At 40.2% G+C, this 12753-nt stretch overlaps 2 protein-coding genes and 1 pseudogene across 2 annotated transcripts; 2 read left to right on the top strand and 1 right to left on the bottom strand.

Moving 5' to 3' along the window:
* Nucleotides 1-1795: 1795 nt before the first annotated feature.
* slc2a10 (solute carrier family 2 member 10) lies at nucleotides 1796-8336 on the bottom strand. Its single transcript, XM_086291148.1, has 6 exons — nucleotides 8196-8336; nucleotides 6841-6996; nucleotides 4798-6048; nucleotides 4530-4652; nucleotides 2361-2496; nucleotides 1796-2280 (listed from the first exon to the last, which is right to left on the bottom strand). The coding sequence occupies exons 2-6, from the start codon at nucleotides 6881-6883 to the stop codon at nucleotides 2184-2186; spliced, it is 1650 nt and encodes a 549-aa protein (XP_086147274.1). The 5' UTR covers nucleotides 6884-6996; nucleotides 8196-8336; the 3' UTR covers nucleotides 1796-2183.
* LOC147329808 (U6 spliceosomal RNA) lies at nucleotides 4021-4175 on the top strand (annotated as a pseudogene).
* A 2010-nt stretch (nucleotides 8337-10346) lies between the features above and the next one.
* tp53rk (TP53 regulating kinase) lies at nucleotides 10347-11947 on the top strand. The gene is made up of 2 exons (XM_086294143.1): nucleotides 10347-10614; nucleotides 11315-11947. The coding sequence occupies exons 1-2, from the start codon at nucleotides 10392-10394 to the stop codon at nucleotides 11800-11802; spliced, it is 711 nt and encodes a 236-aa protein (XP_086150269.1). The 5' UTR covers nucleotides 10347-10391; the 3' UTR covers nucleotides 11803-11947.
* Nucleotides 11948-12753: the final 806 nt, after the last annotated feature.

The raw sequence follows: 12753 nt of genomic DNA, 5'->3' as shown, positions 1-12753 counted from the left end.
CAAAGTTTACTCAAGTTGTTTGGAAGAAGAGGCTGACCAATTGCTTTTTTTTCCTTCCCCTCCAGTGGGAAGCTAGTAGGAGTTGCTCACAGAGTGGACAGTGTGATATGTGTAGTGAATGAAATGAAAACATAGGACATTGTCATTTGCTGGTAGGGCTGTCACAATACCAACAAAATGAAGTACAGTGATGTATATCTTCTTTTTTTTCTTTTTCTTTTTTTGGAACACCTTTGTGCTTTAAAGCCACATGCGAGGATTTGTATTTGTGTAATCACGTCACAATCAGAGGAGGAACATTGTTGGCCCTCTATGTTCCTCTGCTGAACTTTTTATGGAGCTGAAGAACAAGATGAGGGGCTGTCATCAACTCTCTTCACGTGCCTCTCCACAAATGAAACGGAATTGAGACGCAAGTGCAACCAGAAATGAAAGCAAAATGGGATAGACTCCCATTTATTTGAAAAGGAGTGTGCTTAAATGAGGGAAATGCACCCCTTAAAATCCAGAGTAAGTAAAGTAAATTAAGATTAATGTTGCATTGCGTAGGGCAGGTATAATCCTTTCACTGAGACAGCCCTACCTGCTGGTGACTGTTAGAGAAAAGTTCACCTCTCATGTATAGTGAGTGACGTTTTTGAAGAGTCATGCAGTTTGTTGGCTTTCACCAACACGTTGAGGGAAGCAGTGGAGTATAATAGCATTTGAAAGATGGTTTCCCGTAATGTTTTAGTGCCAGAGTTTGGAAGTGCAAGTTTTAGATCCTGCTGTACATACGCCTTTTTTCCATTTCAAAACCTGAAAATGCAAATAAATCAAAACATGTATACATTGACCCGACAATGGAGCAGTTTAAATCCCTACATCACTGTATATATTTTTCTGTCCTTATGTAGAAGACTAGTATTTGAGAATATTTGTGTAAATAAACATGTGTTTTATTTATCAGGTAAATCTGTCTGATTCATGTCTGTCATGATTACACAGACTTGGGCTGCTACAAATGCAACATCTGGATGTCTTGCCACAAATGCTCTAAATTAAGAGTTTAAGAAAGATGCACTGATGCTAAATGAACACTGAAAATATAAATATGGAAAAGAAATATTTGTGTATCCCAAAGTGCAACTTCAGTTTTGAAAGGTGTTGCCATCTCGAGTTCAGTGTGTACAACTCTGTCCTACAGCAACAATGACTAGGATGCCGTTTCTACTAGTGGTTAAAATCTACTACCTCTCTGTGCAAAAACAAATCTTTGTGTCCAGTTGAAGTGGATGCTTTTCTTCAGATGTTGCACAATATCAAGAATTTGAAGCCTGTTCACATGGATGGAACACAGTTGTTTTTCCTGCCATTAATTTTCCTTTTTCCATTAAAAAAGTCTACCATAAGGATGGGTCCGCTTATAGGCCCAGTTGTGATAGAATATAACCCCCCCCTCCACACACACACACACACACACACGCTTCTGTTGTAGATGGTGGGAAAACAGTTATTTTGGTGTAGTATGAAAGATTTATTCAGTAGGACAAGCTGTAAAATCTATGAAAACAAAAGCCCAAAAAAATTTGCCGTCCTCCACATTTTCCGAAGACTTAACATCTTAAAGTTGATATTTTGAGGTAAACAAGCAAACCTTTTGTTTGACAGTCCCCTCTCATCCCCACTATCCCCTGCATCTGGATAATGTAGTGGTAAGTCTAGACACCTTTGGAGTGAGAGTCGCAAGTTCGTTTTCCCCACCTGGTATCCAGTAAGGGTCCTGGCTAGACACCCCCCCCCCCCCCCCCCCCCCCCAATGCTAAAGCCAAGTCCTGGAATGGCGCGGCTATGTCTACAGCCTGTCTGCAGCTCGGACACAAGCATTTCACTACATGTTGTACTCTGTATGAATGTGTATGTGACAAAGGTTGTTTGTTTGTTTGTTTTAAAGCAAGAGCTGGAAAGATGTTGACCTGTTAAGTTCTCTTAACAAAGAAATCCAATAAGCCCACAGTGGTAAAGAAAAAAACAAGCTCATGTCACCCAGTTAAACTCAAAGACATGTTACAAAGTCCTATATCATTCATGTTCAACCCTCATGAACTTAGGCACACGCTAACTGTCGATTTTTATTTTGACTAAAGATTTCAGGTCAGCTGTTTGAGGTGATGTCTTCCTAAACAGTTCATTATCTTTTTGGTTCACCCCGATGTGCAAACCTGACAGTGCACTCTCTGGTATTGTGAGGAGGTATTTCTGCTGCTGATGAAGCCACAGCACTCCAGATGGTGGTAAAACCTGCAAAACAACAGTGGAGGCCTCACATTGCATCACTCGGGACTCTGTATTTGATCAGGTGAATAGACTGCAGATCATACCTGTTTAAACGCAGCTCCTTGTCTATTTCCTCCAGAGTCTTCCCTTTTGTCTCTGGTAGCATGAAGTAGAAGAACACTGCAGCTGCCACAGCAGTCAGCCCATACACAAGAAACATCCCTGACAGGCCAATCATATCTGCAGAATTAAAACACATTTCTTTTTGCTACCATGTTCAAAAACATATTTACACTGTGGGTCTTGATATGTTTTTACTTTGTGTGTTGGGTTCTAGGTCAATGACATACAATTAGGGCCATACGTTTTGAATAATGAAAATAAATAAAGAAAAACAAATTTGCTTCTGTAAATCACAACAGTGGATTTTAAATCAAACAAGTAATCTTAACTGTTAAACTTTGAGCTTTTAAAAAAAATCTGCATTTATAGATTTTATATTTTGCATTTTTTGGTTATTCATTATCAAAAAAATATTAAACTATTTTGTGCAACGCATTTAACTTCAAACTGGAGAGCTTTTATTTTGGTATACCATTAACTTCATGTAAATTGTCCTTCTGCACAGGAGATCCAGCTCATTACATTTCATGCTGAACTTTTAGGGTCAAGGTTGGGTTCATTTAAAAGTCAACATTATAGCTATCGTACTTTTAAAAAAAGGAGAAACAAAAAGTATAATTCTCCATATTTCACACTTTCAGACTTGTTTCCATTCAGTTATAAACAAGTCACTCTGAATTTTCACATAATTAACAGTTAACAAGCTTTCAAGCAGCTTTCAACTTTTATATGCCAGCATGACACCGATCACAAATTCCCATCTCAAGAAGCACAAATAATTGTAGTATTTGAGTATTATCCACAGCCAGAAGCAAAGCTGATAAAAACTGGAGGTGGGAATGAGAGAGTAACTTGCTTTAAATACTACCCATGATAACAGTGGTATCTTGATGCATGCTCAATCATCCAGGTAAGTAAATCCCAAAAAGGTTGATTCTGTTCATCTGGACGTAGCGTTTTCAGTGGGAGAGACGTTTTGTCACTCATCCAAGTGACTTCTTCAGTCTTCTGACTGCAGGTTTTGCCATTCTTATAAACAGTACCTTTGCACAATGACTGAAACCAGCACTACTAATGAACAATGGGCTGTGAGGTCAGTTCCTTGATCATTAATGATGTAAGAACATCACATCAAGAAGGCCCTGAGTAAACGTGGTTATCCTTGCTGGACATTTGTTAAACCTGGGAAGGCACCTAAAGAAAGCGCCAACCGATCCAGGAAAGAAGGACAACCACTGCCTCCTGTGTCAGGAGTATTGGAACAGTTGAGATGCATTTTTTCTAAACACTGCGTCTCTGTGGCTTTTAAGCTAAGGACCATGGTCTTAGACTTGGAGATGCTAATTCTCATCCCAAGCCACTTCACATACAAGTTATAAACAGAACTGTTAACAAAGGACAGCCCTGGCAGAGTCCAACTCCCACCAGTAATGAGTCTGACTTAGCAAGTCGAGCCATTTGTCAGGGTGGGATCACCACTGGTAGCTTAATGTTAGCAGTTAATGTTAATGTTAGCGTGTTGCTTTTTCAGGCATTTAATGTGTTTGCAACAGTGGATCCTTGTCTTTTTGTACATTATATATGAGGTCATATGTATATTCACCACATAATACAATGTAATTACACTTTATTGTATCCAGTACTTTTATTTTAGGGTACGCACTAAATTGGATACAATACAGAGAAGTTTAGCATAAAATGTTAACGTTTCTCCAACGTTGTCTTCCCAGCAGTTTCACCGGATGGCCAGGATGCGCAAGGATGACACGCAAATTCGTGAAGCGTTCCACATTTTTGTGGGTGGCTGTAGCGCAGGAGGTAGAGCCGATCATCTACTGATTGGAAGGCTGGTGGTTCAATCCCTGGCCCTACTCTGCAAATATCCTTGTGCAAGATACTAACCCCAAGTTGCTCTCTGATGCATCAATCAGAGGCTGGGTGAATGTGGCATGTAGTTTAGAGCGCTTTGACTGAGCAGTCCATTTATCATGCATCATGAAATCAATAGATGTAATGAACTTTTTTTTTGGAAGCATTTTATTATTATAATTATTATGATTTTTTTATTCATTTATTTTTTTTCTGGTAAACTAAAGGTAAACATCTAGCTACTTTAAAACCTATAGTGCTATTGAAACTCCAAGACTCACCAATAACATTCAAAAAGGTGAAGGTGACCAGCAGATTTGCAGCCCAGTTGAAGCAGTTTGTGAATGCGAATGCTCTTCCTTTAACAGCAGCTGGAAATATTTCACTCAGGAGGAGCCATGTCACTGATCCAAAAAAAAAACAACAAAAAACGTTATGATAACCCACAGGTAAAAATTGTAATGGAGGTAAAGCTATGCTTGACAAATACACAGAAATTATTTAAGCTTTAAATCTATAAAGTAAATAATATTGAATAAATTTACACACTTGGTCCAAATCCAACAGAGTATGCACTGACAGTACCCATCATACACAGGAGGATGATCCAGTTGATCACTTTGCCGTGGACTTTAGTAAAAGTTTGTGGAGTGGGTTCCAAAGAAATGTGGCCGATTTTATCTTGTGTGGTGTTTTTAAAAAGAAAGTGGTTTCCAGCCAGAGACGTATCAAAAACAGAGTAATTGCCAATAGGTGAGTGACGTGCCCGTGTTTCGTTAACGTCAATGTTTTGAGCATTACAAGGTCTCATAGCGGTCACCTGCGAATGTCCACTGAAGAGTCCGATGGTTATTAGGCACAGAGCCATGACAGAGCAGCCTCCGATGAGCAGAGGCCTTCTGCCCACTCTGTCTGAAAACGCCATGGATATCAGAGTAGCAATCACTTTGACCAACCCCAACCCAACTGATGCCAACACTGCTGAGGAGTCACTCTGAAATCCCACTGTGTGGAAGATGGTGGAGGCATAAAACAGTACGTTTGGCTGGCCTGTGAACTGCTGAAAGAGAACTAATCCCAGCCCGATGACAGTCCGAGTCCTCATATTGTCCTGGCGCTTGAACAAGTAGAAAGTGCTGCGTTGAACCTTCTTATTTCTCTTGCTAGACTGCACTTTTGAGTCATCTGCTTCTTGGGCTTCAGTGCTGTCATTTTGAAAGCACTGACTCTGGTTGAAAGAATCCTTACTACTGGAAGGGAGTAAGCAGATGGACATGAGCTGTACCAGTGTTGGTACCACAGCTAGACCAAACATCCACTTCCACCCTCTTTTATAGCCAGACAGGATATAGTTAATGGCATAAGCTGACAGGATGCCCACAGTAATCCCAGCCTCATACAGTGTTACCAGGAAACCTCTGCGGTCTGGACTTACTACCTCAGACACAAAGAGGCAGCAGGACATGGAGGATACAGACATGGCAAAGCCTATTGTGATCCTTCCTATGACCAGTGCTAAGAATGAGTTGATGAGCAGAACCAGGCTGGCTGTCAGGATCATGACATTGCTGATGAGGATGGAGTTCCTGGAGCCATGACGGTCAATTAAGCAGCCGCCAATGATCGAGGCCAGCAAGGCTCCTATCAGCAAGGAGCTGACCAGCACCTCCTGCTGAATGCATGACAGCCTGAAATCAACCTTGAGCTGCAGTAAAGCACCCGATATGATGCCCAGCTCATAACCAAAGACAAGTCCGCCCAGAGTAGACACCACACTGGCCAATGGCGTGATAGGACAACCTGTGAGGAAAGAAAAATTAAGATGGTTAATTTTTAAAGTATAAAAGAAAATGTACTGCCTCCCAAATAATCTCAGTTGTAAGGAATTACACAGAAGAAAACTACTGAACGGTTATAAGATTTGAATCCATTCATTTTATGTTATTTGTGGTAAACTGAATTGGAAACATTCTTTTTCTTTGTGTTTGTTGGGTTAGCGTCTAGAAATAAAGATGGAACTTGAAACAGCTTGGTTTGATGCATACTTAGATGATGTTATTTGGACAAAACCTTAAATCCTTCAGATGTCAGGAGTTAGTTTACAACTTACTAAACTCCTGACATCATCAGCAAGTGGTACTACAACTTCATCTTGCTGATCACGTTAGAACAACAGGTGCATTTTAGCTTTAGAAAGTACCCTAATAAATGAGCCACATTGGTCACTGTGATCAGCCTGTGGTTCTCTGATGTTCAGAATCTATTGATTGAAATGCAAATGAGGCAGAAAAAGATGAAGATGTAAGCTGCTGGAGTTCAGTCTTCCCTTGATAGTCATTTAATTTTCACCTTTGCACCTTTGAGTAATTAAAGATGTTGTGCTGTTCAATAACCATGTTCTGAATGTAGATTCAGGGCTTCAGTGTGAAATGTGAGCTATCAGCAGCTAGAACAATCAAGCAAGCATTTGCACTGGCGGATCACATTAGTCAACACTAATGCATTTCACACAATATTTACACCAATTTACTTTATGTCACAGTAAAAATCAGCATTTGATTGTGGTAAACTGATTTACATAAAATTACTTACTCATTGCTTCTGTCTTGTTATGTGCACATTTAAGCCAGACCATGCAGCTCTAAATCCATCTTTCAGAAGACATTCACTGTAGAGTATATGGGAAACAATAAAAAGATCATCTCCATTTCGTGTACTGTCCTCCTGCTCTGGCACCAACAGGAAGCCCTGCTGACAGAAAATCAAAGGAAGCCCATCAGAGCCTGTAGCAGCACCGCTGCCATGACAACACTTTTGTTGATTACAATGATTTCATTAGGGAGTCCATGCAAAGAAGGTATAAAAAGAATGAAATAAAACATGTCTGTGTAGAAAGCAGTTAGCTCGTCAAAGTATAATTCTGCTAGACATCCTGTCACCTGACAGTGACAAGGCAGTGGAGAATTTGATGTGTCGCTCTGAAATATCAAGAGGGAGAGGAACACCACTACTGTAGTTAAAAAGCACTTGTGTCTCTGCTTACTGACTCTGGAAGACATTAATTATCACCGACAAGCTTCAGTATTCATTAGCTGGAACACTGAACTGTCACCGAAACATCCAGACTTTCCTGACTGGTGGATGAGTCATTCAACAGTTCATTCACTGATCAATAACTTGGACAGTGCTCATAACTAACATACAAAAGACAACGATTCAACTTAACGCTTTAATTGACGTATGTTGGCAGAGTCGTCTGTCTTTTTGTGCTAGTGTCAGTCCAGGGTGTATAAGAGCCTTCTATGAGAATAACCTGACTAGTTTAACAGAGTAACTTTTCATCACTTTTCTTAAAACAATTAATTTTTTTGACAAACTTTTTTGTGTAAAAGGTGGATTAATTTAATCTTTCAATTTATTAAATATTTAAATATTTAAAATCTGCAAGTAGAATGATTTCACAAGTTTCTTTACAAAATTTGCTGTGCTTTTTCGATAGTAAATACGTTATACAACTATTATATTTGTTTCCGACTATTATTGCAAAAATAATGATAATAATAATGATGATGATAATAATAGCAATCCACCTGGAATTAAATACGATGTTTAGAAATCTGTAGCACGGCTGGGGTTCACACTTAAAACCATGACAGTAAAAAGTAAAACATTTCCTGTTTAAAACACTTCAATAACATTTTTACTTATAGTTACGTAAATGCCACCATATTTACGTAAAATTCAAAATTCCGTAAAAATTCCTCTTCACAACTCTCTTGCAGCCTATTTTAACGCTCCAGCTTCTTCTGTTGTGGAGAAATGTAGCTCCATTATTCATCCCTCCCACTGTATTTCAGCAAGCACAGTGGGCACGCACGCACACACACACACAGGGCAATCCGCTGTGAATTTATATATTTTTGGGTAGGACAGAGAAATGGACTCACCTCTGGCAGCAGGAAACAATACACAAAAATGCCCCTGGAAAACCTCTGGCCCTCCAGGAAGTTGGGGCTACGTGGCAGCAGTGTCGGATTGCAAAGAAGAATTTCTTGGCCAAGTTTTGACGCCAGAGGTCGTCAGCTATGGAAGTTCCCCGGGAAGGTAATCCAGGCAGAGGATCTGCAAGCACCGCCCACAGCCGGCCAGAGCAGAGAGGAGGACCAGTCCGCTCGCTTTGTCACACACACACACACACACACACACACACACACACACACACACACACACACACACACACACACACACACACAATAATGACGGAAAAAAACCCAAACCACATTTAACGTGTCTGTGAAAGTGACGTGCTGAGTTATAGTTAACTATTTATTTTATAAGTAGCATAAAGAGCTGAAGAGTTAAAAAAAAATACTCGTACTGCATTTTGCGCGTATTATTAACTGTGATATAATTACTGGTGATGATAGTGATATGTCAGTGCAGTAAACATAATATAGTATCACATAATCTGCAGTGCTGACACTGGAGGTTTCTAGAATAATTAAAGCTGTAGAATATATTCTTACATTTTAAAAAGAGATATGTAAGAAATCTATATACTGTATACACTGTAGGCTTGCCTTAATTAATTACACTATATTGTAGCTGAACAGAAATACTGTTTAACAACCTCTGTTTGTGTGTGCCTGCTATTTGTTCTGGTTTGGTAAACTGGAAATGGTGAAATTCTGCTCTTACTTCATATAATCGATTTAATTTTCAATGAAAATGTTGCGCTGATGGTACCTTAGAAATATGTGTTTAATATGGAATTCATACTGGTATCTGTATCTGAAGTTCAATAGCAGGACCACACCCCACAAATCCCCCTTCCAGTGGTGTGTCTATCAACGCCGACTTCCTGCCACACAAAAGTTTATCATTGTTTTCATGCCCCTCTCCTCCTCTCCTCCTATTTGCCATCCCCTTTTAAATTTATCAAGATCTGGCAGGCCAGGAAGGTGCCATTTGTCTTCAGCCTGCCAATGGATTATTTTTTTGGACAGAATGTACTGTAGAATTATTTTTTTAATGGTTTTGTAGGAGTCTTCCAAAGTATATATAAAGAAGACAATTTGATCTCAAATTTCTAGAAATGAGCTTCACCACCCTCCATGTTGAAACTACTGTGATGTTGAAACTACTGTGGGCAGCTATTTTTTTTTTGTCTAAACAAATTTTAAAACCTGTTTTAAGTTTAAAAAATTTTTTGTTTTCCTTTGAAAATTCTATCAATGTCTTTTCTTTTTCATAATCCTCTCAGAAATAGATTCAGGGATCTTTGAGTTACTTAAAGAAAAAGAAAAGAAAAGTGATATAGCAAAGCCACAGGATTTACAAATTCTACTTTATCCTTAATTTGCTGAACAGTTTTTCATCCTGACCCCATCTTGTATTTTGTCAGTAATGGCAAATAACTCGGAGTGGTTATCAGGTGCCAGGAGTAAAGCTGTTAAATAAAATCATCCTCACCAAACATGACTGCGACAAAGCAATAAAAACAAAAAACCCCACACCCGCTCAGAACTGGGATTGAAGGGTTTAGGTAAGCAGCAGAATGGCCGACGGCTGTAACAGGTTGTATCAATGCAAGCTACACTTAAAATGTTAATACTATTATTACTGCTGGGTCTTGACATTATAAAGTGCCTTTAGGCGACTGTTGTTATGATTTGACACTATATAAATGAATCGAATTGAATGAATACACTAACTGGCCACTTTATTAGGTACACCGTGTTGTACCGCCTTTCCCCTCAGAACTGCCTTAGTTTTCAAAGGCATTGTTTTTGCAAGGTGGTGAAAACATTCTTTGGGGAGTTTGGTCCATGTTGACATGCTGCCATCACACAGCTCCTGCAGATTTGTCAGCTCCATGATTTGAATCACATTCAAAAGGTGGTCTATTGCATTAATAGTAACAATGAAGGCCTCTTTATGTACAGTGAACCCGAGTCATGTTCAAGAAGCCGGTTTTAGATGGCGTGAACTTTGTGAGTCATAGGTTATTTGTGTATATTTTGTGTATTATTTGTGTGTACGTGCTCTACATCGAAAACGTTTCTCTGTATTTATGTGTAGGTATTTTTGTGGTCGCTAGGTGGCAGACGTAAAAAAAGAGCACGGAGGAGGAGGAAGTAAACATGGCGCGGGAGAGCAACATGGCGGTCCCTGAGTTCCTCAGGCAAGCAGAGTTGTTGAAGCAAGGGGCAGAAGCCCGGGTGTACCGGGCCGAGTTTCTGGGAACGCCAACAATAGTGAAGGAAAGGTTCCCTAAACGCTACAGACACCCAGCCTTAGACGAAAAGCTGACACACCGCAGGACCGTGCAGGAGGTCCGCGCCATATTACGGTGTCGGAGAGCAGGCAAGTCCTCCGCTGGTGGAGGTGATCCAATTAGCACCACCCTAAGGTGGTTTAAGAATATTTGTAGCCAACTAACCCACTGGATAGACTGTTGGCTTTGCTGGTCGTGAGTCAATGATTACGCCAGATTGACTTTTCAGCTAAATTGCGTTTATTATCTGAACAACAGACGATATTCAGTCTGCAGAGACGTACACAGCAGCGGTTCTATCTTGTTGGAAGCTTCAGATCTGTGAATATTTATACTTGCACGATGATTTAGTTTTCTGGTTTGTGACCAAATGATTAAGCAGCCAACAACAAAGTGGAATGTGTTTATTCCTTTGCTCGTTTCATTCAAATGCAAGAAAGTGATCCCTACATAACTCATAGTTGGTATATGTTGTGTACAAACCCCTTCTTCTCCACAAGGGGGCACAATAGATGAGCAAATGCTTCCACAGATGTTTAGTCACAGCTTCTGCATAAAGTCAGCTTCATGAAAAATTACAAATTCAACCCTTCTCACATTTTATCTCTTATGTTTTGTTGTGCATTCTCAACTTCTGTGTTATCTATTCAACATGGATCTGAACATTTTCTCTAAAATCTGCTCCGCCCACACTGAAACATCTTTTAGCCACACACAAACCTTAATCGATAATTGAATGGTATTGTAGTCACACAAAGTTTGTAAAATCAGACTTTTTCTTCTTCACAGGAATATCTGCCCCTGTAGTCTACTTTGTGGACTATACCTGCCACTGTATCTTCCTGGAGGACATTGTGGGTTCCTCAACTGTGCGTGACTATATTGCATCTGCTCAACAGTCTGACTCCTGCAAGGAGCTGAAGTTGCAGAGGCTGGCCGAGCGCGTGGGGCAGGTCCTGGCTAAAATGCACGATGAAGATGTCATCCACGGAGACCTGACCACCTCCAACATGCTGCTGAGACCCAGCCCAGAGGGAGGAGAATCCGACCTGGTCCTCATAGATTTTGGTCTGAGTTACATCTCTGCTCTGCCCGAGGATAAGGGTGTGGACTTGTATGTGCTGGAGAAAGCCTTCCTCAGTACCCACCCCAACACAGAGGAACTGTTTGAGAAGCTGCTGAAAAGCTACACAGCGTCATCCAAGAAGTCATCAGCTGTCATTAAAAAGCTTGACGAGGTTCGGTTGAGGGGAAGGAAGAGGTCAATGGTGGGGTGAAGATACTCCCCATGTGTGTACAGGGGCAGACTTGTGGAATTTCATAACGCTGAAATTAAGACACTGTTGTGCACAGTCTGTAAATTAACATTATGCAAAAATTGTAATTGAATATAACAATATTTCTAATAAATGGGGCCTCAGATCTTGCAGTTTATGTGGTGATTTATATAAAAGCACCTAAGGTACTGCTCAGTATCCTCAAGGTTTGAGGGTCAGGCTCCCAGGTAGAGGACCCAAGCTTGAAGGATAGACTGCCCGTAGGGGCGAAAGGGAATTGAGACATACATAGATAGATATGTGTGTATATATATCAAGTAGTTTGTGTTCCATGAAAAATGGAACCGGTAAACTGAATTTATGAACACACACACAAGTGGATCAATTTAGTATTAAGAACTTTATAAAACTACTGCATTCCTTTTGACATGAGCACTGATAAGCTGAAGCAGTCATGCAGGATTTTAAAGACGGCAGAAATGAGTGTTTCCTCAATCACGGAGAAGGTTACTTGTAGAGAACAGTCAGCTATTCAAGTGTCAGTTTTAATTATATAGCAGCAAATTCCAACAACGGTTGCCTCAAGGAGCTTTATATTGTAAGGTAAAGACCTTACAGCAATACAGTGAACATGTTGGATGCAGAACAAACTTTGGAATAGAAATTACCAGAAATTTTCACGAGTACCAATTTGTAATGGTTAGACCAAACCAGAACTTACTGGTGACGACATACGTACAGGGTTTTGGGTTTAAATTTCATGGTTGGCTGGAGCCTTTGTGGATAGTGTTTGCAGATTCTCCTTGTGCCTCTTTGGTTTTCTTCTGCAGTTAAAATTCTGAGTCTGAATGGCACTAGAAGTCAGGTAGGCAGGTCAAAGTCCAAGAGGAGGTGCACTATGACTGATAAGCAGACACTTAAGGTGAATGTTTAGCCACCACAACCATGCTT

Source organism: Aulonocara sp. 'chitande type north' Nkhata Bay, linkage group LG5 (genome assembly GCF_057382095.1).
Source record: "Aulonocara sp. 'chitande type north' Nkhata Bay isolate Kocher_YH1m ecotype deep benthic linkage group LG5, A_spYH_male_GT1.1, whole genome shotgun sequence".
Classification (NCBI taxonomy): Eukaryota; Metazoa; Chordata; class Actinopteri; order Cichliformes; family Cichlidae; genus Aulonocara; species Aulonocara sp. 'chitande type north' Nkhata Bay.
This window is presented reverse-complemented; position numbering and strand designations above follow the sequence as displayed.

What these genes read in the sequence shown, in the direction of transcription:
- slc2a10 (XM_086291148.1), bottom strand. Translation starts at nt 6,883, where the DNA reads ATGGTCTGGCTTAAATGTGCACATAACAAGACAGAAGCAATGA. An exon ending in TAACAAGACAGAAGCAATGA is followed by an intron (nt 6,049 to 6,840) that starts GTAAGTAATTTT and finishes CTTTCCTCACAG; the next exon opens with GTTGTCCTATCACGCCATTG. An exon ending in CACCTTTTTGAATGTTATTG is followed by an intron (nt 2,497 to 4,529) that starts GTGAGTCTTGGA and finishes TTAATTCTGCAG; the next exon opens with ATATGATTGGCCTGTCAGGG.
- tp53rk (XM_086294143.1), top strand. Translation starts at nt 10,392, where the DNA reads ATGGCGCGGGAGAGCAACATGGCGGTCCCTGAGTTCCTCAGGCAAGCA. An exon ending in ATTACGGTGTCGGAGAGCAG is followed by an intron (nt 10,615 to 11,314) that starts GCAAGTCCTCCG and finishes TCTTCTTCACAG; the next exon opens with GAATATCTGCCCCTGTAGTC.